Source organism: Salvelinus namaycush, chromosome 8 (assembly GCF_016432855.1).
Source record: "Salvelinus namaycush isolate Seneca chromosome 8, SaNama_1.0, whole genome shotgun sequence".
NCBI lineage: Eukaryota > Metazoa > Chordata > Actinopteri > Salmoniformes > Salmonidae > Salvelinus > Salvelinus namaycush.
In genome coordinates this window covers 59881842-59907398 of record NC_052314.1, presented here as the reverse complement: position 1 = coordinate 59907398, position 25557 = coordinate 59881842, and the positions used below count along the sequence as shown (strand labels likewise).

At 42.2% G+C, this 25557-nt stretch overlaps 1 protein-coding gene across 1 annotated transcript; it reads right to left on the bottom strand.

The window, feature by feature from the left end:
• Positions 1-1039: 1039 nt before the first annotated feature.
• Positions 1040-4748, bottom strand: LOC120053011 (zinc finger and SCAN domain-containing protein 21-like). Its single transcript, XM_039000262.1, has 2 exons — positions 4710-4748; positions 1040-4508 (listed from the first exon to the last, which is right to left on the bottom strand). The coding sequence occupies exons 1-2, from the start codon at positions 4720-4722 to the stop codon at positions 3760-3762; spliced, it is 762 nt and encodes a 253-aa protein (XP_038856190.1). The 5' UTR covers positions 4723-4748; the 3' UTR covers positions 1040-3759.
• Between the last annotated feature and the right edge of the window lie 20809 nt (positions 4749-25557).

The window sequence follows — 25557 nt, the reverse complement described above, 5'->3', positions numbered from 1 at the left end:
CAGCTGCATTAAGTACTGCAGTGCATCTCCTCCTCATGGACTGCACCAGATTTGCCAGTTCTTGCTGTGAGATGTTACCCCACTCTTCCAAGGCACCTGCAAGTTCCTGGACATTTCTGGTGGGAATGGCCCTAGCCCTCACCCTCTGATCCAACAGGTCCCAGATATGCTCAATGTGATTGAGATCTGGGCTCTTCGCTGACCATGGCAGAACACTGACATTCCTGTCTTGCAGGAAATAACGCACAGAACGAGCAGTATGGCTGGTGGCATTGTCATGCTGGAGGGTCATGTCAGGATGAGCCTGCAGGAAGGGTACCACATGAGGGAGGAGGATGTATTCCCTGTAACGCACAGCGTTGAGATTGCCTGCAATGACAACAAGCTCAGTCCGATGATGTTGTGACACACCGCCCCAGACCATGACGGACCCTCCACCTCCAAATCCCGCTCCAGAGTACAGGCCTCAGTGTAATGCTCATTCTTTTGACGATAAACGTGAATCCGACCATCACCCCTGGTGAGACAAAACTGCTACTCGTCAGTGAAGAGCACTTTTTGCCAGTCCTGTCTGGTCCAGCGATGGTCGGTTTGTGCCCATAGGCAACGTTGTTGCCGATTTATGTCTGGTGAGGACCTGCCTTACAACAGGCCTACAAGCCCTCAGTGCAGCCCCTCTGAGCCTATTGCGGACAGTCTGAGCACTGTCGGAGGGATTGTGCGTTCCTGGTGTAACTCAGGCAGTTGTTGTTGCCATCCTGTACCTGTCCTGCAGGTGTGATGTTCGGATGTACCGATCCTGTGCAGGTGTTGTTACACGTGGTCTGCCACTGCAAGGACGATCAGCTCTCCGTCCTGTCTCCCTGTAGCGCTGACTTAGGCGTCTCACAGTACAGACATTGCAATTTATTTTCCTGGCCACATCTGCAGTACTCATGCCTCCTTGCAGCATGCCTAAGGCACGTTCACTCAGATGAGCAGGGGCCCTGGGCATCTTTCTTTTGGTGTTTTTCAGAGTCAGTAGAAAGGCCTCTTTAGTGTCCTAAGTTTTCATAACTGTGACCTTAATTGCCTACCATCTAAGCTGTTAGTGTCTTAACGACCGTTCCACCGGTGCAAGTTCATTAATTGTTTGATTCATCGAACAAACATGGGAAACAGTGTTTAAACCCTTTACAATGAAGTTATTTGGATTTTTACATATTATCTTTGAAAGACAGGGTCCTGAAAAGGGGATGTTTTTTTGCTGGGTTTATATCCCAGCTTTTCATAGATCGGGAGATACTCAATTAAACAACAGTAATACGGATAAAATTTGCTCGGTTTTCCCCATCCACCATACTGGTCAAGCGACGTACATGAACTACTCCTGGAATTTTCAGCCTGAGATTTTAATGTTGGGATGCCAGAGATTATACTTTTACCGTTGCCCTGTTCCGAAAATCAAAGCTGTCCACTTCATTAGTAGATAAGGAGCGTGCATTATGGCTCGCGAAATTTCGCTCATTAGATATACCAGTCCTGCTTATTGACTGCATCCACTTTTCCCAGCACCTCCTTCACCATCCTGACTTCAAAAGGGTTTCTCAAATTAAAATCCTTACTCCAAAAAGAATCGATTCATCAGACTGATTTACTACAACAATTTTAGCACTTTTCGTTCCATTCTTAGACTTCACTGTTGTCCACTCATCCTTCTCACTACTATGCTCGACGCACTTTCAGCTTTAAACAGCACTTGCGCTTCTGCCGTCCCACCGACGGCTTTCTTCAAGAATCTTGTTGGTTGGGGTCATAGCGCAAAGGGTGTTTAAAAAAAAAAGTATGCTCACTGTTCTTTGAAATAAGGTACTGTACTGCTTATTACATTACATATCAAACCTATTCATCAGTATCAAGCTCAGAGTAGACTTGTTTAGAAGTGTAATGTTATGTTATGATTATTATATGAGGTATGCTTGGTGGGGTTACCAAGAATTGTGGAAGGACTGTGCTGTGATGTGGGATCTATAGGGTGTGTATTCTTTTTTCTCTCCGCTGGCTATCTGGTCAACAGGCTACACTCTAGGCAGTCTCTTCTGCTGATGTGTGTGGGTCTGGTAGTGGTACTCTCACTGTTCTACTATTTTTCTTTTGGCATGGTTAATACCTGCCTGGCGCCCGAACCAAATCTTCTTTACCCTTCTCTAATTAATACCGCTACAATCTCATCTACATCACCTCAGTAAGGTAAATATTAAACTGTCCTGTTCTAGCCTAGGTTTACTGTCTCTCTAAGAACAGATATTTACACAAGCCTGTTTCAAATGGTTAATGAGGGGTATGTGGTTGATTACACTGTAACCCCAAGACACTTCACATGATAACTATAATATTTTAGCTAAAGAATAGTTCCCAGACATCCCCTGTGTACATCTCAAGCCACACTGCTATGATTTCTCCCCATTGTGGACACTCCTATGTCTGATAAGGTTACTCAGTAAGGCAAAGCTCTTGTAACAGTTTGCACTTGAAGGGCCTCTCCTTGGTGTGAACGGTCTGGCGCCTCTTCACATAGTTTGCCTCAGTGAAACGCTTCCCACACGTGGGGCAGGCGTACGGCTTGACAGCATCCGTCCAAATGTTCAGCCTCCCACGTTGTGACCCAATGACACCAGAGGAGGTAGAAGCAGGAGCCATCACTTTCAGGGGGTTAGTCTTTGAGCTCCCTCCTTGACCTCTAGCCATTGTTTGGGTGTTGTTGGTATTGTGTGCTGTGTTATAGGCTAGGTACCTCATGGTGAATGCTCATCCTGCCCCTGTTTGTATTTGTGGGGTAACCATGCACTGAGACTGAATCCCTGACTGGAGTCTCTGTCTCTCTGATGACCACCAGGACTGAGGTTGTTCTGTCCACTGGTTGTGTTCTTTGTGGTGGTGTTGAAGTCTCTGTCACTTACGGTTGGGTCCTTGTTCCGACTGTGGAAGGAAGAGGGAAGGCTTTGTCCGGGGTCAGGGATTGTGGCCAGCCACTTCAGTGGTACAGTCTCTCCCGCCAGCAACACTAGATATCAGCAGGTCCTCACGGATTGCAGACTGTAAAACACATTGAACAGAAAAGCATAAAGGTTTATATAAGAAACTCTTTGCTGTACACACAAACATAACATGATACTATAAAATGTTAACCACAGTCAAGCCCATCTCTAATAGTGTGATTCAAGTACCCAACAATATGGAGCCATTAGAGTTTATTGTAAAAAAAAAATCCAAAAGTGTTAATTTAAGAATTAAGTATGTTTTGGTCTGACTGAGCTAAGGAAAACTCAGTCCCTGCAATGACCAAAAAATAACCAAGTCAGTCAGCACAGAGTCAATTTTGTATTTCATTTCAATGTACGTGAAGTTCAGTACTTTTATTGTAAAAAAACGATATGTGACAAGTAGAAAAGTGAGAAAAGTGAACACTACCTTTTCTGTAAATCTGGAACCCTCGCTTTGATAAAATACATTTTAGATTACTTTGGAAAAGGTTCAACATTACACACAGCTTCACTACTTCATGTCAAGTCAACGTAAGGCCCAATCATTTCCTCATCACAAAACATCATCAAAACAACAGGACAATATTGTTAGTCTAAAATCAGTGAAACATTTTTACAGACACCATCATCTACTCTACCTCATCATACTTATTCTTTCCTCAGTTCACCTCATACAGTTCCCTATTACATCCAAAACCAACAGAATTAACTACAAACTAACTAGTACTACATGTCACTATACATGGGCCGTGTGCATTTGCTGCTGGTGTATCCTGAGATATCTCCTCTCTGAGAACCTCTTCCCGCAGTGCGTACAGGCAAATGGCCTCTCTCCCGTGTGGATCTTCAGGTGCACCTTCAAATGGTGCTGGTGGGAGAACCTCTTCTCACACTGGGGACAGCTGTAGGGTTTCTCCCCTGTGTGGACTCTCTGGTGCCTGTTCAGGCTGGATGATTGTGAAAAACTGGCCCGGCACAGTTGGCACCCAAATGGTTTCTCCCCTGTGTGCATCCTCTGGTGGATCTCCATCTGTTTGCGGAAACTGAAGGCTTTCCCACAGAACGAACATGGGAAGCGCTTCTTTTTGCCTCCAGAGCTACTGATAGCGTTGCTACTACTGTCATTTGTCAATGGGCTTGTGTACCCATTTAGTGTTGAGGCACTGGCATTGTCTGAGGTCTGGTTTAACATTAGGACAGTGTGAAGAGGATGAAGACCAGGGAGTGTCTGAGTTATCGCAGGGTCCATGTTCCAGTTGATAGATCCTATAGAAGGCAGGCTGAAGGCAGCACCTGTTAGGGGGTTAACAGTGTTGTTCCCCAGCCCAGAGTTGAGGACGCTGCCCCATCCATTGACCTCCACTATGTCACCTCTGGTCCTGGCCTGCTCAGTGATGTTGTCCCCTGGGCCCTTGGCTGCACCCGTCTGGGTCTGGGAATCCAAGATGGCCACCCAGTCTCCTCTGTTAGCCTCCTGCCAACCACCTGCAGGAAGAGGTTAGAAAATATACTTTCCGAACAATTTTTTTGTCGTCAAATTCATACATTATAATGTGTGGTTTTGTATGTAAACATACATTGTGTTGGTTTCATTTTATGAAGGAAGGGAAAAAAAATAGCCAGGCGCATCACTATTCCCATTAAAGACCTATTACTGTATGTAGGCTATATGTATTTCTCCCTTACCTTGCTCCCCCATCTTTAGTCCACTCAGCAGATCAATGCTCTCTGGTCCATCTTCTATTGTCTCCTCTTTGACTAGCAGCAGATCAGGCTTCCCATCCTCCATGTCTACTGACTGTAAGAGATACAGAGTGAGAGGATGTTGGATCAAGAAATCTGATATGAGCACCCTGCTATGGAATATCTTTTGATTGGGTAATGAGGGATTGCTATGAGTGCTATGCAAAGTTGATTTGATTACTTGACGTGCTGAGAATAGAGACAATTTACTCCTACTCTTATGGGTAAAAATAAAAGCTATGCAAGAAGCCTCTTTAGTCATAAGAGTCCCACCTAGTCAACAAATATATTTAAGAGACCTCATGAGCTGTCCTAACCAGTTCAGAGTTACCAGCAGGTGTCTTGGTAATAGAAAAACGCAGCGAGTCAGTGGTTCCTGTGCCACATGCAATTGCTTTCGAGTTGGTAGAAGAATGTGTTGATATTGCTATATCATCTTAACCTGATTGTTTTCCACATACCTTATATCAGGGATGGGCAACTCCAGTCCTCGGAGGCCGGAGTGGTGTCAGACTGTTTCCTCATCCCTAGCAAACACAGCTGATTAAACTAATTGCATTCTAAACTGAAGATCATGATTAGTTGATTATTGGAGTCAGGTGTGTTAGCTGGGGCAAAAGTATGACACCAATCAGGCCCCCGAGGACTGGAGATGCACATCCCTGCCTTATATGAACTTGTCCTTTCCCTTTGTGTGATTATTCTGATGAAGGTCATTGAAGGCCGAAACGTGAATCTTCTAACTTTGCTTAAATAAAACAATGAATGTTTAAATGGTGAGCTAGTGTTTCCCCTTTTCCATTTCAATATATGATCAATCCATAAATAATCTCGACCTACATGAAACAGTAGGCATATCTCTCGCACTTGTTTCACATGAGGCATATTTCACATAAAGTTCCCAAATACTTAACCACTAGGCTAACGAATAACAGGGTTGGGGGGTCAATTCAATTTCAGTCAATTCAGAAAGTAAACCAAATTCCAAATCCAAATTTTTCTCATTGAAAAGCAGTGACAAGAATTGGAATTTCAGTGTACTTCCTGAATAGACCCCAACCCTGATAAACACATTTTTCATTTAATTACCTACTGTACATGTTATTTTAAGGAATTCCTTTGGAGCGCAACATGTTAAAAAAAGCCTAAATTGGGCATGCCTATAGATTTGGCAATTGAAGGCATTTAGAGCTTATGTTAACTTTGATTGTGTTCGATGAAAATGATAAACCTTTAAAACATTGTATGCAACATTATCAGCAGCAGGTGACTTGATGCCTAGGCTACTGTGCCAAAGCGATTTAGAGTTGTTAAACGAGAGTGACGAGTGTGTTGACATAACGGTAATATTGTAGAAATTCCACTTTCAACAACCATCAAAATTAGTTTAAAAAAATAAGTTAGGCTATGCATGCAAACATATTGGGCCTAAGTATTGTTGTCCATTAGTTTACTCCAATTAGGGGGGGTTAGGGTCAAATAAAAAGGCAAAATATGTTTTTTAATATGGGGGATTGGGAATGACGCAGACAATTACATTGATAGAACCCACAATCTATCTGCAATATTAAAGCTGGTCTACAGTACCATTTATGTTTACTCAGTCTGTCCAATAGAGATTACGCAAAGGCAAGATAGTGATGACGCTCATTGAAAACGTTGCAAATTATGTGGAATAACCAATCGCGATGAGGTATCGCCAGTTTTGAACTCTATAGAGCTCACCAGTTTGTAATCCTAAAAAACAGAAATGAGTTACCTTTGGTTCGTTTAGCCATTGTTACGGGTGAAATTAATGGGGAACGATGGGGTTTTGTGATTTCCCTCATGTTATTTTTGGCGTTTTATCACCACCTAGAGAAGGGATGGGCAACTGCCGACCAACCCCCCTTTTATAGGCCCGCAAAAAAATAAAATGAAAAACATTTGAAAAAATGTAGGGACTCAGTCGGGGTCTTAACATACTGTTGAGAGTTATTCTAAGTAACATAATACAAAAATCCCCATCAAAATCCATCAATTTAAACTAGAGATATCAGTGCCTCAATCCACTGCATGGGCTTGTCGCAGGACTGGTTTTAAGGTAATCTATATAAATGAATGGAAGTATGGAGGTAGTGTTGTGCCAACAAAAATATGGGGTTAAATGTGTCAAATATATATATATGTATATCAGTTGAAGTCGGAAGTTTACATACACCTTAGCCAAATACATTTAAACTCCGTTTTTTTCACAATTCCTGACATTTAATCCTAGTAAACATTCCCTGTTTTAGGTTAGTTAAGATCACCACTTTATTTTAAGAATGTGAAATGTCAGAATAATAGTAGAGAGAATGATTTATTTCAGCTTTTATTTCTTTCATCACATTCCCAGTGGGTCAGAAGTATACATACTCAATTAGTATTTGGTAGCATTGCCTTTTAAATTGTTTAACTTGGGTCAAATGTTTCAGGTAGCCTTCCACAAGCTTCCCACAATAAGTTGGGTGAATTTTGGCCCATTCCTCCTGACAGAGTTGGTGTAACTGAGTCAGGTTTGTAGGCCTCCTTGCTCGCGTATACTTTTTCAGTTCTGCCCACAAATTTTCTATGGGATTGAGGTCAGGGCTTTGTGCTGGCCACTCCAATACCTTGATTGTTGTCCTTTGGAAGTATGCTTGGGGTCATTGTCCATTTGGAAGAACCATTTGTGACCAAGCGTTAACTTGCTGACTGATGTCTTGAGATGTTGCTTCATTATATACACATATTTTTCCATCCTCATGATGCCAACTATTTTGTGACGTGCACCAGTCCCTTCCTGCAGCAAAGCACCCCCACAACATGATGCTGCCACCCCCGTGCTTCACGGTTGGGATGGTGTTCTTCGGCTTGCAAGCTTCCCCTTTTTCCTCCAAACATAACGATGGTCATTATGGCCAAACAATTCTATTTTTGTTTCATCAGACCAGAGGACATTTCTCCAAAAAGTACGATCTTTGTCCCCATGTGCAGTTGCAAACCGTAGTCTGGCTTTTTTTATGGCGGTTTTGGAGCAGTGGCTTCTTCCTTGCTGAGCGGCCTTTCAGGTTATGTAGATATAGGACTCGTTTTACTGCGGATATAGATACTTTTGTACCTGTTTCCTCCAGCATCTTCACAAGGTCCTTTGCTGTTGTTCTGGGATTGATTTGCACTTTTCGCACCAAAGTACGTTCATCTCTAGGAGACAGAACACGTCTCCTTCCTGAGCGGTATGACGGCTGCGTGGTCCCATGGTGTTTATACTTGCATACTATTGTTTGTACAGATGAACGTGGTACCTTCAGGCATTAGGAAATTGCTCCCAAGGATGAACCAGACTTGTGGAGGTCTATAATTTGTTTTCTGAGGTCTTGGCTGATTTCTTTTGATTTTCCCATGATGTCAAGCAAAGAGGCACTGAGTTTGAAGGTAGGTCTTGAAATACATCCACAGGTACACCACCAATTGACTCAAATTATGTCAATTATCCTATCAGAAGCTTCTAAAGCCATTTTCTGGAATTCTCCAAGCTGTTTAAAGGCACAGTCAACTTAGTGTATGTACATTTCTGACCCACTGGAATTGTGTTACAGTGAATTATAAGTGAAATAATCTGTCTGTAAACAATTGTTGGAAAAATTACATACCATTCTATGCAAACATCAAAGCAGTGACTCACTCCTGCAGGTTCATGCTCTACAACAGTAGAGTACAATCCTTCCTCACACAGGAAGCAGCGCAGGCCCTAATCCAGGCTCTTGTCATCTCCCGTCTAGAATAATGGAACTCTGTTGGCTGGGCTCCCTGCTTGTGCCATCAAACCCCTGCAACTTATCCAGAATGTCACAGCCGCCTGGAGTTCAACCTTCCCAAGTTCTCCCATGGGTTGTTCCATGTAATTTCTGCAAGCCATGACACCCACCATCTCAGATTGTTCTGAAATCGTTTCCGTAGTTAGAAACAAGATTAGCATTCCTGCAACATTATTTTGTTGAAATATAATTTGATCCCGAGAAATTAAGCTAATTAATTGCACCCAAATTGGCCATTTTAATTTATAGGATTCATATAACATTCAATAAATATAGTACCTATCATTCGATAGTAGTACGTATCCCACGCCAATCCCACCCCAACAATGAGTATATTGTATCAGTTCTCTATCTGACATGTAGTATAGAGTTGCGGCTCAGAGTATTGTTTCTTCATCCTATGTAATGTATTATTAGTGAAATTGATAGTTTTTTTCCCCCGTTTGGGGAAATTAGTAATTGAAGTTGTTTATGTCCCATCCTACATCCTGATATTAATAGGTTATGAACAATAGATGGTGCTGTTCCTGCTAATAGATGATAAAAAAGAATCCCCCCAATGTTAAAGGGATAGTTCACCCAAAGGACAAAATTACATCTTAGTTTCCTTAGCCTGTAATCAGTCTATGGTCAAGGTATGAAAGTAACCCATGCTTTGGTTTACCTGGCCACATTATTTATATATTTATATATATATATATATATATATAAAAATACAAATAAATCTCTCCATATACATAAGAACAACTTACACAAACAATAACTACATTCTCATCTGCCCAGACCCGCATGCTCACACCCCCATCCCAAGTGCCTGCATTATTGTTTGTCACTTGGCCTTGAATTGTATCAATTTGTTTTTCTCATTCGCCCATGCTATTTCAATAATAAATCATTACATTTTTCCATTGTGTTAATGATGGATAGAAATCAATGTTTTTATTCGTTTTTTCAAGATGAGTTGAGAATCGCCTAGCCCATTGGGCATCTCACTACACCCCCATATGCCATGTATTGAAATATGCATACAGACAGATTAAAATTAAGTTTACATTGTAGTACTTCTGACAGCCAACTTTCTAGCTCCGGCCCCACAACTTTTGGACATTATAGCATTACCAGAAAGCTTGGATTGAGTGATTATTCATTTTATACTTAAGACATGACTCTGCTGTTCTTTAGAATGTATGAATTTTGTCTCTTGTATAATCAATTCTATACATTAGTTTATACTATATTAAGCATACATTTTCATTAACTGTAATTTTGTTAGTTATGCTCCAACTTTCCCTCCATCTTATGCCAACAGTTATTTTTAGTCTTCGTTCCAATAGTTTATATAAGAGCTTGTCAGATGGATATAGTCTCTGCAAGGTTTTGTTTAATTAACTTCTTGTCAATAGGGGGTGCTGTTAGCACTTTGTAATAATTACGTTCCCAAATTAAACTGCCTCGTACTCAATTCTTGCTCTTACAATATGCATATTATTATTACTATTGGATAGAAAACACTCTCTAGTTTCTAAAACCGTTTGAATTATATCTGTGAGTGAAACAGAACTGGACTTAGAGCAATTTTCCTATGTGGATGTGAGAATGCAAAATTTAGCTGGCTGTTCTCAGATCAGTTTATTAATTTTCCTGTCTTCTATTGGTTGAGATGCACTGCATACGCCTTCCCCTGGTTGTTAGCGAATAGTGAGACTTGAAATGGAGTCTCCAGGCAGATCTGAAAGGTTATAAATGGCTTGGCAAGGAGGTGTGCGTTATTTTCCCTCTTCGCTCTGACGCAGAAAGGAGCTTGGCATATCGTACTAGAACCTTCGGTTATAACTCTTAGAAATATCCGGCTGTGTTTTTATTCGATATAGGTGTTAAAGACATCATAATGTTGTTATTTTAAACCGAATTATATCAGTTTATGTCAGTATATTGCGATTTTCTGATATTTATTAGTGTTGCGTTTTAGGGAGTTGGTGATGTCTGGACCACATTGCTAATGTTTACTGCTAATTGCAACGTTGAAGAGGACATTCTACAACCGAGCAACGATTCTTTTGGACAAAGGACACCTTTCCCAAGATTCTGATGGGAGTTCATCAAAAAGTAAGAACTATTTATGCTGATAATTCGTTGTTCTGTTGAAAAATGTTAAATGCATAAGCCGCCATTAATTTCAGTGTAGCCTCGCTTTAACGCACGCTGTATGTTGTAGTAACGTTAATTTTAAAAATGTAACACAGCGATTGCATTAAGAACTAATTTGTCTTTCATTTGCTGTCCAACCTGTATTTTTTAGTCAAGTTTATGATTATTTATTGATTAGAATAGGTGCCTCTCCAAAGATTTCTCCCGACATTTTCTGGGCAGCTTGGCAACTTTTCTCATTGTATAACCACGATTTGTGCCGCTAAATATGCAAATTTTCGAACAAACTCTATATGCATTGTGTAATATGATGTTATAGGACTGTCATCTGAAGAATTCTGAGAAGGTTAGTGAAAAAATTAATATATTTTGGTGGTTTATACGTTATCGCTATTTTTGGCTTGAATCAATGCTGTTGTGATGTTTGCTATTGTGGTAAGCTAATATCACGCTATATTGTGTTTTCGCTGTAAAACACTTAGAAAATCTGAAATATTGGCTGGATTCACAAGATCTGTGTCTTTCATTTGCTGTACGCTGTGTATTTTTAAGAAATGTTTTATGATGAGTAATTAGGTAATACACGATGGTCTCTGTAGTTATTCTAGTTGCTTTGGTGAGAGTTGTGATGGTGGCTGCAATGGTAAACTATGATTTATACCTGAAATATGCACATTTTTCTAACAAAACATATGCTATACAATAAATATGTTATCAGACTGTCATCTGAAGTTGTTTCTTGGTTAGTGGCTATTTATATCTTTATTTGGTCGAAATTGTGATAGCTACTGATGCAGTAAAAAAATAGTGGAGTAAAAAAAGTGGTGTCTTTTGCTAACGTGGTTAGCTAATAGATTTACATATTGTGTCTTCCCTGTAAAACATTTTAAAAATCAGAAATGATGGCTGGATTCACAAGATGTGTATCTTTCATCTGGTGTCTTGGACTTGTGATTTAATGATATTTAGATGCTAGTATTTACTTGTGACGCTATGCTAGGCTATGCTAGTCAGCTTTTTTACTGATGGGGGTGCTCCCGGATCCGGGTTTGGGAGGAATTAGAGGATATCTTCCCTATCATGTGAACATCCTTTTCTGACTCAAATAATTCCCCCAAGGTTGCTCTGATGTCCAAAAGATTTCAAATCAAAATTGTTTTCTCAGTCCAGAATATCTTTTTAATTCTGTCATGGACATACATTTATTTCCTGTTACCAAGTCATGTACGGTTTTCTATACTTTTTGTTTTCCATGTGGTCCAATTTATCTATGAATTATGAAAAGCTATCCAAGGATTGTTCCATAGGGTTGTGTTAGTGAGTGATATTGGTTCTTGTAGATGACGTTTAATTTTCTTTCATATAGTTATAGTGTTCTTAACTATGAAGTTGTTCATGTTAGCTTTATCTGTTGAAAATAGACACGTAAAAAGATTCTGGGGATGAGCATATCTGGCCACTGTTTTAAATTAGAACTTTTTAGCATTTGTGGCACAAATTCAATGGAAGTCAATGCTTACTAGATTAGCATTTTCACACTTCATATCCAAATCATCTATAAGTAACGTTAACCTCATTGAGTTATACAATCCATTTTTGTATACTTCGTGATGATTTGGAAATGAAGTGGGAAAATGCTAATATAGGTACCACTGACTTGCATTGGATTTGTGCCACAAATGCTAAAAAGTTAGCATTTGAAACAGTGGCCAACAAAACCAAAGCATGTGTTGCTGTCATACCTTGTCCATAGGCTGCTTACAGGGTAAGGAAAATTATTATTAATTTTAAATTATTATTAATTTTGTCATTTAGGTGAACAATCCCTTTAACACCTTTTCACGTAAAAGCAGGAACAGCACCATTTAGGAGGTCAGAAACTGGTAATATCAGGATGTAGGATGGGACAAAAACCTAACAACTTCGATGACTAATTTCTCTGAACAAGGGGAAAAGAAACAACCAAATTCACTGAGATTACATAGGATGATGAAACAATACTCCGAGCCGCAGCTCTATACTACTTGTCAGACAGAGAACTGATACTACATACTACATACTCGTTGTGGGATTGGTGTGTGGTGTGGGGGGTCCGTGGGTGCTTTGAGACAATTTCTATGGATTCCTCATGTCTAACACATTGTTAGAAAACAGTTTGGTCCAAATCAGATGTTAGGTACTATATTTATTAAATATATGAATCCTATAAATTAAAATTGCCAATTTGGGTGCACTCAATTAGTTGAATTTCTCAGAGATCTAATTGTATTTCAACAAAATAATGTTGCAGGAATGCTAATATCTTTTTCTAACAGAAACGATTTTAGAACAATCTGAGATGGTGGGTGTCAATCCTCTTTCTTGTGCTTTTTGAAGTGGAACGACCCCCATGTCACCCCGCTCCTCCGCACACTCCACTGGCTTCCAGTCAAAGCTCCCATCCACTACATGACCATGGTGCTTGCCGACAGAGCAGCAAGGGGAACTGCCCCTCCCTACCTTCAGGCCATGCTCAAACTCTACACCCCACCTGAGCACTCAAGTTCTGCCACTGGACTCTTGGCCGTCCCACCACAAATGGGGGATCAGATCCCGCTCAGCCCAGTCAACGCTCTTCTCTGTCCTGACACCCCAATGGTGGTACCAGCTTCCCCCTGAGTACCTGCTCATCTTACGAAAACATCTGAAACCCTACCACTCGAAAGAGCATCTTAAATTAATCCCATTAAATAAATTGTCTTCCTACCAATGTTATAGTTGTGTTTTTAGATTACTTTTTATTTCTATTCATTTTAAGATTTTTATTTTAAATTGTTTAAGGTCTGATTTACTGTTTTTTATATAATTAAGTTTCAGTTTTAGTTCTAGCGACAAAGTAACCTGTGCGTGGGAGGCTAACAGCTATTTATGTGTTTTATAGTTGTTTTTTGTCACTTCTTGCCAATATGGGGCAGTAATACATAAGGTGATGGGTCAGGTCATAGGTTAGCTTTGAAGGGATAGTTCACCCAAATTACAAAATTAAAACCATTGCTTACAGGGCAAGGAAACCAGTCTATGGAAAAGGTATGACAGCAATCTATGTATCTCAATGGGTGCGTTCTCTGCTCATAGGGTGCTGACACCTTACAACACCTGGATAGGCATTTGACGTATCAGCTAACCACATGGTCGCGTTCCCCTGCTCAGACGCTGCAAGCGTCGACCAATGGTTGCGCGGAGGGCTAACTATTATCCTTCGTTTGCGCTTATGGACTGCCCTCTTCAATTCAAACCACAGGTATTCGATGGGATTTGAGTTCAGAGACAGATTCTGTGGTCAATCTCTGTGGATTTTGGTGTGCTTGGCGTTATCGTCTTTCTGGAAGATCCATTTGAAGTTTCAGACTCCTGGCAGAGGCAACCAGGTTTTTGGCTAAAATGTCCTGGTACTGGGTAAAGTTCATAATGCCGTTGACCTTAACCAGGGCCCCAGGACCAGTGGAAGCAAAACAGCACCATAACGTCAAAGATCCACCACCATATATTACAGTGGGTATGGGGTTCTTATCTGCTTATGCATTCTCATTTCAACACCAAACCCACCACTGGTGTGCAAGGCCAAAGAGCTCAGTTCTTATCTGTTCTTCATCAATGAAGACTTCTCCGAAAAGGTACGCCTCAAAAGAAGGGATCCGCTGCTACGACTCATTGAACAGCAAAAAAGAGAGGCAACATCACATACCTGAAGTACGACCAGCTGGTCTTTCACCCTCTCCCCCTAAGTAGGCCTACTGCAGGCAACTGTAGCCCACTGAGAGAATGCCATGGGTGTGCAACAAAGCTGTCATCAAGGCAAAGGGTGGCTACTTTAAAGAATCTCAAATATATTGATGTTTAACACTTTTTTGGTTACTACATGATTCCATGTGTTTATAGTTTTGATGTCTTCACTATTATTCTACAATGTAGAAAATAGTTAAAAATAAAGAAAAACCCCTGAATGAGTAGGTGTGTCCAAACTTTGGACTGGTACTGTATATTTCTTCCCAACCCAACATGGACAGCTCCAACACAATTTTACGGGAGGTTTAAAACAAAATAATTGAAAACGATGTGCCTATGTCTCATCAGTATTCATAGCATTCTTAGTGCTTGTTAGAGCATTGTGACCTGCTGTAGCACAGCGGTCTAAGTAGCGCGCTCCGGCTGTAGACACTGATCGATTCCTTGAATTAATTTGACTTTTTTTCCCTCCCTTGATTTAAAAAAATATTTCTCCCCAACCTACCATAAACAACTCCAATACAATTTTACCCATTGAACATGGTGGTCTCCTGAACTGGGAGCACCACTTGCTCTTCGTTGATACTGACTGTGACACTACAGATGTCAGATCTTGGGGCCTCCCGAGTCGCGCAGCGGGCTAAGGCACTGCAGTGCTTGAGTCGTCACTACAGATCCTGGTTCGATCCCGGGCTGTGTTGCCGCGACCGGGAGACCCATGAGGCGACGCACAATTGGCCAAGCGTCATCCGGGTTAGTGGAGGGTTTGGCCGACTGGGATGTCCTTGTCCCATCGCGCTCTAGAGACTCCTGTGGCGGGCTGGGCGCATGCAGTGTTTACAGTGTTTCCTCTGACACATTGGTGAGGCTGGCTTCCGGGTTAAGCGAGCAGTGTGTCAAGAAGCAGTGCGACATGGCAGGGTCGTGTTTCGGAGGAGGTATGGCTCTCGACCATGGCCTCTCCCGAGTCCGTACGGGAGTTGCAGCAATGGGACAAGACTGTAATTACCAATCAGATATCACAAAAGGGGTAAAAAGTACCAAAAAATATATAACAATATTTTGTCGCAGCAGGAAATTAATCCTGCAGCAGGAGGATTTGAATATCTGAATAAATATTTAGAATACCCGGGGGCAGCTGGAAGCAGTTTGTATATACAATGCAGTATCGTACCTTAGGCTACGGCACGTATTAGGCTACGTGTGGATTATTATAAAAGGACAAGTACGGTGTAGATGTATTTTTTGTTAAGGATATTTTTTTTATGTTGAAGGCAAGCAATAGGCAGAATACATAATTGATTACCTCAGTGCGATCCAATGATTTATACATACACTAGATGACTGTTAGGAGCCACTGTGCCTCCATCTTGGAACTCACCCACCATTGTAAAAAATATTTTGGAAGCTATATAAATGCATTTATTAATGCATACATTTGTTTTTTTTCCCCACATGTATTCTATTACAAATACATTAATGCATAATATAATAAATTATGTGAGCTAAACAAAAATATGTTAAAAAAAACACTTTCCTAAAAGTATACTTTGAGATCACTAATGTTACTGTCCCTACTACAACTACAAAAAATACTTAAATACATGTAATTTTGTCCTTTATTGAAATACTGTAGAATTCCATTCAATCCTATGGAGGACTGCTCCTACTGAGGAGTGAGTATCCATACCATTCTTAATGCTTACTAGATAGAGCATTGTGACCTGCCGTAGTGCAGTGGTCTAAAACAGCTCACTCCCGCTCCAAGCCTCATAAGTTGCATTTATTTAAATGTTTTCAAGAAGTAAAACGAATAGTCTGATAATTTACACATCAGAGAAAAGTGTCTCAGCTCATACCCACATCAAAGACCATAACTAATTTGACAAATTATACATAGCCCAACTATAAAACGTGAGTCAGCATCCACACTGGAGGAAAATATATCGTTCTACAGTAGGCCTACATCTGTCAATCAACTGATGGCCCAAATCAGCTCATCAAATTTCATTTGTCACATGCGCCGAATACAACATGTGTAGACCTTACAATGAAATGCTTAATTACAAGCCCTGAACCAACAATGCAGTTTTAAGAAAATCCCTAAAAAAGTAAGAGATAAGAATAACAAATAATTAAAGAGCAGCAGTAAATAACAATAGCGGGGCTATATATAGTGGGTACCGGTACAGAGTCAATGTGTCAATGTGCGGGGAGCACCGGTCTCGAGGTAATTATGTACATGTAGGTAGAGTTATTAAAGTGACTATGCATAGATAATAACAGAGTAGCAGCAGCGTAAAAGAAGGTGGGGGGCAACGCAAATAGTCTGGGAAGCCATTTGATTAGGTATTCAGGAGTCTTATGGATTGGGGGTAGAGGCTGTTTAGAAGCCTCTTGGACATAGACTTGGCGCTCCGGTACCGCTTGCCGTGCGGTAGCAGAGAGAACAGTCCACAACTAGGGTGACTGGAGTCTTTGACAATTTTTAGGGCTTTCCTGACACCGCCTGGTATAGAGGTCCTGGATGGCAGGAAGCTTGGCCCTGGTGATACGCTGGGCCATACGCACTACCTTCTGTAGTGCCTTGCGGTCGGAGGCCGAGCAGTTGCCATACCAGGCAGTGATGCAACCCGTCAGGATGCTCTCGATGGTGCAGCTGTAGAATCTTTTGAGGATCTGAGGACCCATACCAAATCTTTTCAGTCTCCTGAGGAGGAATAGGTTTTGTTGTGCCCTCTTCACGACTGTCTTGGTGTGCTTGGACCATGTTAGTTTGTTGGTGATGTGGACACCAAGGAACTTGAAGCTCTCAACCTGCTCCACTACAGCGCCGTCAATGAGAATGGGGGCGTGCTCGGTCCTCCTTTTCCTGTAGTCCACAATCATCGGTTTTCACACCTTTCATAATGTGACAATGGATAGGCTAACATGTAGGCTACAGAATGTAGCCTATTGGAATATAATCAAATGGCCTATTGCAACCATCGATGGCACTAGAATATCGCCAGCTGATGTGCTAAATTCACCCGCACTGCTGATCTCAATATAGTGGTGAGGAGGAGGAGTTTACCGTATCCGGAAACAAATTCACCATTAATTTTCACTCAAACATTGTTTTAAGCTTTGTTCTACTGTTGACAGTAAGCCGACTTCGGGATTGTATTTCGATTTGCTCTCCTTAAATACACCACATGACCAAAAGTATGTGGCACCTGCTTGTCAAACATCTCATTCCAAAATCATGTGCATTAACATGGAGTTGGTCCCCCCTTTGCTGCTATAACAGCCTCCAGTCTTCTGGGATGGCTTTCCACTAGATGTTGGAACATTTCAGCAGGGACTTGCTTCCATACAACCACAAGAGCATTAGTGAGGTCGGGCACTGATGTTGGGTGATTAGGCCTGGCTCGCAGTCGGCATTCAAATTCATCCCAAAGGTGATCGATGGGGTTGAGGTCAGGGCTCTGTGCAGGTCAGTCAAGTTCTTCCACATTGATCTTGACAAACCATTTCTGTATGGACCTCGCTTTGAGCACAGGGGCATTGTCATGCTGAAACATGAAAATGTACCCATCACTAATCTCAACTAAAAATCTGTATTAACTCTATAAACTGCATTCATTTTCTCATTAAAATTGCCTTGGGGAAAAAATAGAGTAGTTGAACGGAAGTAATGAAACAGGCATTTGTGAACACCATATAGCCTACACAGTACAAACACAATATGTACCCGATTTTTAGGCTTATATATATCACACAATGTCTGGATGCAATATTCTACACAGGAATATTCAACATTGTTATTCTTAATCTCATTATTCAAAATGCATCCGTGGATGTTTTCTGCTGACAACAACGAAAATGAATCTTTGTCTTTAATGCGAGGATTGATCTAAACATCAGAAGCTATTGAGTGAAATGGTTACTTTCCACTTTATAGAGTGGAATGGTTTTTCTACTGGTGTCCTGAGGTAGCTCCTCTCTGAGAATCTCTTCCATCAGTGAGTACAGGCAAACAGCCTCTATACCATGTGGACCTTCAGGTGCATCTTCAGCTGTTCCTGGCGGGAGAACCTCTTCTCACACTGGGGGCAGCTGTAGGGTTTCTCCCCTGTGTGGACCATCTGGTGCCTCTTCAGGTGACCAGCCTGGGCAAAGCACATGTGGCACTGGGTACAGCTGTAGGGTATCTCCCCTGTGTGGACCCTCTGATGGATCTCCCCTTTCTGGGGGCTGCTGAAGCCTTTGTTACAGAACATGCAGAGGAACCGTTTCTCTTTACTATTGCCTGATGTTGCTCCCCCTCCCCAAGCCTTGGCTCTTTGGTCGTTTGAGTTCAATACCTGATCGAAAAGGACGTAGCCGAGTGATTTGGAAGGTGCCATCGTCGTGGACACTGGGCCGCGATCCCTGAACTCGTGTAAAGGGGAGTGGGTGACAGTATTTGTATTTGTCTCTAAGCTTTCTCTGTAATGTAAGAAATCTCTGCCCTGTGAGTGTCTGTCTCCTAGGTGACTATCTGCATTCCATGTGGGAGGAGCATCGCCCTCCACTTTCACAGTCACCTCATCTACCACTATAACCTCCCCTTTCTTATCTAGGCACCCTTCAGAGTATACACTACTACTGTACCGGTTCCAGTCCCCTCTAGACAGATCAGTCTGTATCTCTAAACCCAAGGATATGTTGCCAGGGTCCATCTCTGTAGTGTAAGAACAAGACGGATCATCACCACCAGTGTCTAACGTGTCACCATCACCATCTCCACAGGAATTAACCATCATCTGGCTCTGGTGAAATACCGGTAAGTAGTCTGAGTCGGGAGCAGGAGGACAGCCCGGTGTCCCAAGCCCCAGTCTGTCTGGGTCTGATCTGTGGTCAGTTGCTGTGTGTAAGAGCCTGTGTGTTACAGTTAAAGTGTCTGTCTCTGACTTGAGGATGGCGTTCAGTGTTCCACTGACCTCCGTGATGCTTCGTCGAGCGACGGTGGTGGGGTCCTCCGTGGCTACAGGGGGTGCTCCAGTCACTCCAGTCTGGATGTCTCTGCTGTGTTGTGCGTCCTCTACTTCAGTCCTACCCTGCTTGACACCAGGACCTGCAGCCTCTGCAGACTGCCACATAAAGAGCGGAGGTTATTACCGATACATGACTGGAATTGGATAATGTCATAGTGAAGTCTCACAAGCTCCCCTACTGCAGATAAATAAGGATGTACATGTAAGCAAGTAAATAGCTGAGGGGAGCCTTTCTGAAATTAACTGGCCACATTTGATGAACTGTAATTTTGATGTAATACTATTACACTAACCTCTATCATGATAGCATGCTGGGTTGAGGTTCCACTCCCCTCACCAACAGTGATTGGTTGGTCATCTCTCCATGTATGGTGTCCCGCTGGATTCACAAAGCTCCTGTAGCCTCCAGTAAAATGTCCTTCACCTAAGAGAGTGATTGAGGGAAAAGAGGTGGTTAGGTTAGGTACTGTCAATGCTGAACGCTATATTGACAGTTTTGACACTGTCTAGAATTGTCCAGGATGACTTCTTGATATACGATTTATAGATTGATTATGTTCCTTGCATAATTTTTTCCAATTAGTAAATAATAGGAAATTCAGTAAATCAAGAATCTAGTTAGAATAGGATAGTGTCTTTGTGCAAGTTAGCTAAGTAATCAGGGGAATTATTGCATACTATCCAAAAACTGACCAAGCCCAATCATGGCCGGATTAATGCAAGGCCTTACCGAGGATGAAGCCCCTGGGCCCAGACCCGTGAAGGACCAACAGACAGCAAAAATATTTTTAAATTAAAAAAATATATATACAGTATATATTACACAGTATATATACACTGCTCAAAAAAATAAAGGGAACACTTAAACAACACAATGTAACTCCAAGTCAATCACACTTCTGTGAAATCAAACTGTCCACTTAGGAAGCAACACTGATTGACAATAAATTTCACATGCTGTTGTGCAAATGGAATAGACAAAAGGTGGAAATTATAGGCAATTAGCAAGACACCCCCAAAAAAGGAGTGATTCTGCAGGTGGTGATCACAGACCACTTCTCAGTTCCTATGCTTCCTGGCTGATGTTTTGGTCACTTTTGAATGCTGGCGGTGCTCTCACTCTAGTGGTAGCATGAGACGGAGTCTACAACCCACACAAGTGGCTCAGGTAGTGCAGCTCATCCAGGATGGCACATCAATGCGAGCTGTGGCAAGAAGGTTTGCTGTGTCTGTCAGCGTAGTGTCCAGAGCATGGAGGCGCTACCAGGAGACAGGCCAGTACATCAGGAGACGTGGAGGAGGCCGTCGGAGGGCAACAACCCAGCAGCAGGACCGCTACCTCCGCCTTTGTGCAAGGAGGTGCACTGCCAGCGCCCTGCAAAATGACCTCCAGCAGGCCACAAATGTGCATGTGTCTGCTCAAACGGTCAGAAACAGACTCCATGAGGGTGGTATGAGGGCCCGACGTCCACAGGTGGGGGTTGTGCTTACAGCCCAACACCGTGCAGGACGTTTGGCATTTGCCAGAGAACACCAAGATTGGCAAATTCGCCACTGGCGTCCTGTGCTCTTCACAGATGAAAGCAGGTTCACACTGAGCACATGAGCACATGTGACAGACGTGACAGAGTCTGGAGACGCCGTGGAGAACGTTCTGCTGCCTGCAACATCCTCCAGCATGACCGGTTTGGCGATGGGTCAGTCATGGTGTGGGGTGGCATTTCTTTGTGGGGCCGCACAGCCCTCCATGTGCTCGCCAGAGGTAGCCTAACTGCCAATAGGTACCGAGATGAGATCCTCAGACCCCTTGTGAGACCATATGCTGACACATGCACATTTGTGGCCTGCTGGAGGTCATTTTGCAGGGCTCTGGCAGTGCACCTCCTTGCACAAAGGCGGAGGTAGCGGTCCTGCTGCTGGGTTGTTGCCCTCCTACGGCCTCCTCCACGTCTCCTGATGTACTGGCCTGTCTCCTGGTAGCGCCTCCATGCTCTGGACACTACGCTGACAGACACAGCAAACCTTTTTGCCACAGCTCGCATTGATGTGCCATCCTGGATGAACTGCACTACCTGAGCCACTTGTGTGGGTTGTAGACTCCGTCTCATGCTACCACTAGAGTGAGAGCACCGCCAGCATTCAAAAGTGACCAAAACATCAGCCAGGAAGCATAGGAACTGAGAAGTGGTCTGTGGTCACCACCTGCAGAATCACTTCTTTTTTGGGGGTGTCTTGCTAATTGCCTATAATTTCCACCTTTTGTCTATTCCATTTGCACAACAGCATGTGAAATTTATTGTCAATCAGTGTTGCTTCCTAAGTGGACAGTTTGATTTCACAGAAGTGTGATTGACTTGGAGTTACATTGTGTTGTTTAAGTGTTCCCTTTATTTTTTTGAGCAGTGTATATATATATTTTTTATGTTTTACTGCAACTGCCAACTACAGGAGGACTCAGAAGCCCACTCTCAATGAGTGTAGAGAGCCTGCTGCTCTGCTAATTATCAGATAGAGGGAGTAGAGGAGGTAGGGGGCCCACGTGGGTAACTGGGGGGGCTCTGCCTTGATTGGGTAACTGATTCATAAAATAAACTGCATAATAAATAAATAAATGTGACTGGCCAATTGTGTGAGTCAGGGACTGGGCCCAAGAGGCAAATGTATTTATTTTCCATCCAACCACAGGAGCCCACTCTCAATTTTCAAAATACAACAGAGAGCATAATTTAGCTATAGAGGCTCAATAGTTTCTAAAAAAATAACGGTGGATAAAATTTGATCACAAGCACATACAGGTAAACTGCCAAAACAAAGGAAACACCAACCTAAAGTGTCTTAAAAAGGGTGTTGGGCCACCACAGCTTCAATGCACCTTGGCATAGATTCAACAAGTGGATTTAAACCATTCATGACTTGAATGGGAACTGCCATCTATGGATTATATTTCTATGGTTGGTTGTGGCTGTCCTTTGGCCTTTTGCTAATTTCAAAATACAATCGTGGGGGAAAAAACATGGAAAGCAAACACCTACCACTGTAGAAGCAATATAAACTTTTTTTCCCTCAACTCCCATTTTTTCGTGAACAGCAGCACTGTTTTTCAAAGTAGATCATCTTGAGATATGCTATTGCCAAGAGGAGCGCATCGGCCATTACTGTGAGTAGTAGCCTATGGCTTCATCATCATTAGGTGAGCCTGGGCAATTTTTTGGTTTGAATTCAAGACCAGATTTATCTCAGCTTGTCAGTGTTGCAACTCATTTCGGTCATTTGTGTGATATTAAAAACGATTTAGCGAATGTATTCTTTCATGTAAATGAGGTAGAATTGCATGATATGAGTTTATTTTATTTTATTCCCCATGTGTGGAAATGCCAAAAACGCCTTTGCTCACGTTGCAAATTATATTACTTTATTATAATGGGGCTTTTCCTTCAAAAGAAAATGTAACACGTGTCGTATTGCATCTTGGTGCACGGATTTGTTTACAAAAAAAATATGGGTTGCCGAAGGGTGGAGTGACTATAACTATAAAAAATATATTTTTTAATCATTCTAAATCTGGCCCTGAGACCAATTCTAGGTAACATGTGCAGACAGGTACGGGCGACAGGCCCCTCCCGCAAATTGTACCTCTTGGCATTCCTGCTCTGTATCGGTCGAGGATCTTGACCCTATTGGTTCTCTCTGCGCGCTCCCGTGCCACCTTCAGTTCCAGTAGCTGTAGTTTCCTCCGTAATCCCCTGTTTTCTTTCTGGCTTTGAGTTATTTCCAAACGAAACACTGCATAGTCGTCGTCTACGAGTTTACAGATATCTGCCACAGCTGCATTCGCTAGCATCTCCATGATGGAGGCTATTTGAGTGTGAAAAACCATACAGTTAGCCATTGTTAGCCAACGTTAGCAGCTAGCTAGCGTTACCTAGATAACATCTATCAACCAAATCCAGTCTCCAACGCGAATTAAACAGTACCATGTATGTGATGCTGTGCAGTTAAATTAGTCATATGTTGAGTTCCAGGGTGTTAATACGCGTCTAAATAACAATATAAACGCTAACGTGGAACTTGTTCTCAGTCACTGCTCACTCCCGTTTACTTCTTTGTGTGGATTTCCAGAAGATTAGACAGCGTCGCGTATTGCTGCCCTTCGCAGGTCGGAGAGCGGATTACACATTGGTGACAAGAAAAGAGAAACATCCAGCACAGAATTGTATTTGTGGAAAACCAGACTGTTCAAGGCAGGCCTGGTTGTAGCTATATATTAGTAGCGTCTTGGATAATTTGAGCATTTTAGCTAGCCCTTTTCTTAACCTAACTCTCCTAACGTGCTATGAAAAGTAATTTAATCACCCGTAGACCTGCCCTGAAAGCAGTGTGAGTATTGTTGTGGAAATATTGAATCAAATATTTCTCAGATACCAGAACTTGTAAATTCAAATAGACTTTATTACAAAGTAACAGAAGCCAAGCAATTCCATGTAACAACAGATTTTTCTTGATACATACCTCAGGCTTTATAGGTTTCCACCTTCAGATAACACACATGGTCACTCCCCTCTATGTAGATGATTAACACCCCTTGGCCTCTCGCCACCATTATCTTTTTGTCCCAATTCTTGCTTGTTAACGCCCACATCTGCTCAGTTTAGATTATAATGGTGGCGGTGCTAGTGTTAATACAAAAAAGAATACATTTATTGCATATATACTTTCCTAATATAAGTGCTTTTCTAATAATACTTGATTAGTACAAACAGGTTCTTATTACAGATACATGGCTTTTGGTGCCTATTAATTAAGGTACACATTTTCTGCTTAAGTTCTGTTTTTACATGTCTAGTGAATAACTTCATGTTGACCCAGTCTGTACACTCCCATGATTTCTGCTTACGTTCTGTTTTTACGTGTCCAATGGTTAACTCTTTGTTTATCCAGCTCTGTCCATTCACCTGAGCTCAGCCTTTGTTCTGCTTACACATGTCTATTCATTAACTCTGTTTTCTGTGTTCTGGGAGAACAGTCTAGAGACTGGAAAATCAACCATAGTCATGAATTTTCACCTACAGTATCCACTAATGCTGCAGATTATGCACGTTGATGCCACGTGGTCTGCGAATTCCACAGCGCATGCGCTTGCGTCTCCGGTGGTATTTTTGCATCTCAAATGGTATGTGTGCATGCAACCTGTAGACTTTCCTGAAATCATCATGTCGGAGGACCCGGTGAGGAAGAGGGTGGATGGCAAGAAGAATCGAAGCAGAAAGAATGGCGTGAGGTGCAGCAAACCCGAACCGACTGCGACATACAAGCAGAGTACTTTATCCTTTGGGTCAAGTACAGGAGAGAAAAATGCATGTTATGCGTCTGAAGACCCTGAGTAGTCGACAAAAAGATAACTTGAAATTGATCCTGACAAAAGTGAGGAGAAATAACCTGGGTCGTCAGGTGAAGGCTTCCAAGCCTCACCCCAATGATCAGGAAAATGCCATAGATTACACTGGCCCAGTGGGAGTACGATTCGTGGAGAAAGTGGATCCATGCCTTTTGGCCGATTCGTTTGTGGTATCAGGCTGGTTGAAGAAGGAGTTGGTTTCTGTCAATTCGGTCAAAGTTTCCAGATTTGTTTTTGTGTGTCTGCTGTTTAGAGGGAGAGGGCGATGCATGTTTCGAGAGTCGGGATGAAAGAGGTGTTTGAGTTTATTTTTATAGGGACAGTGCACAGTAATCAACGTTTCAGTAAAAGTGCCGGTTTGAACTATACAGTCACCTCTCAGTCTCCTCTCACCGCTCTCTAATTTTCGACCGCAGTCCCTGGGCAGGTTATTAAAAACAATTACAATAACAATACAGACAATCAATGAGCAGTGAGCACACGCAGAGCAACATAGGACAAGCAAGACGTAGCTTGCAGACAGAGCAACATAGCACAAAAAGCAACAAGACAAAATCCATAAAAGCAACAAAGTGTTTCCACACCTCACAAGCTACAGACAACATGGAAAGCGGCAATAAACAACTAGGGATTTTGTTCACAAGTCT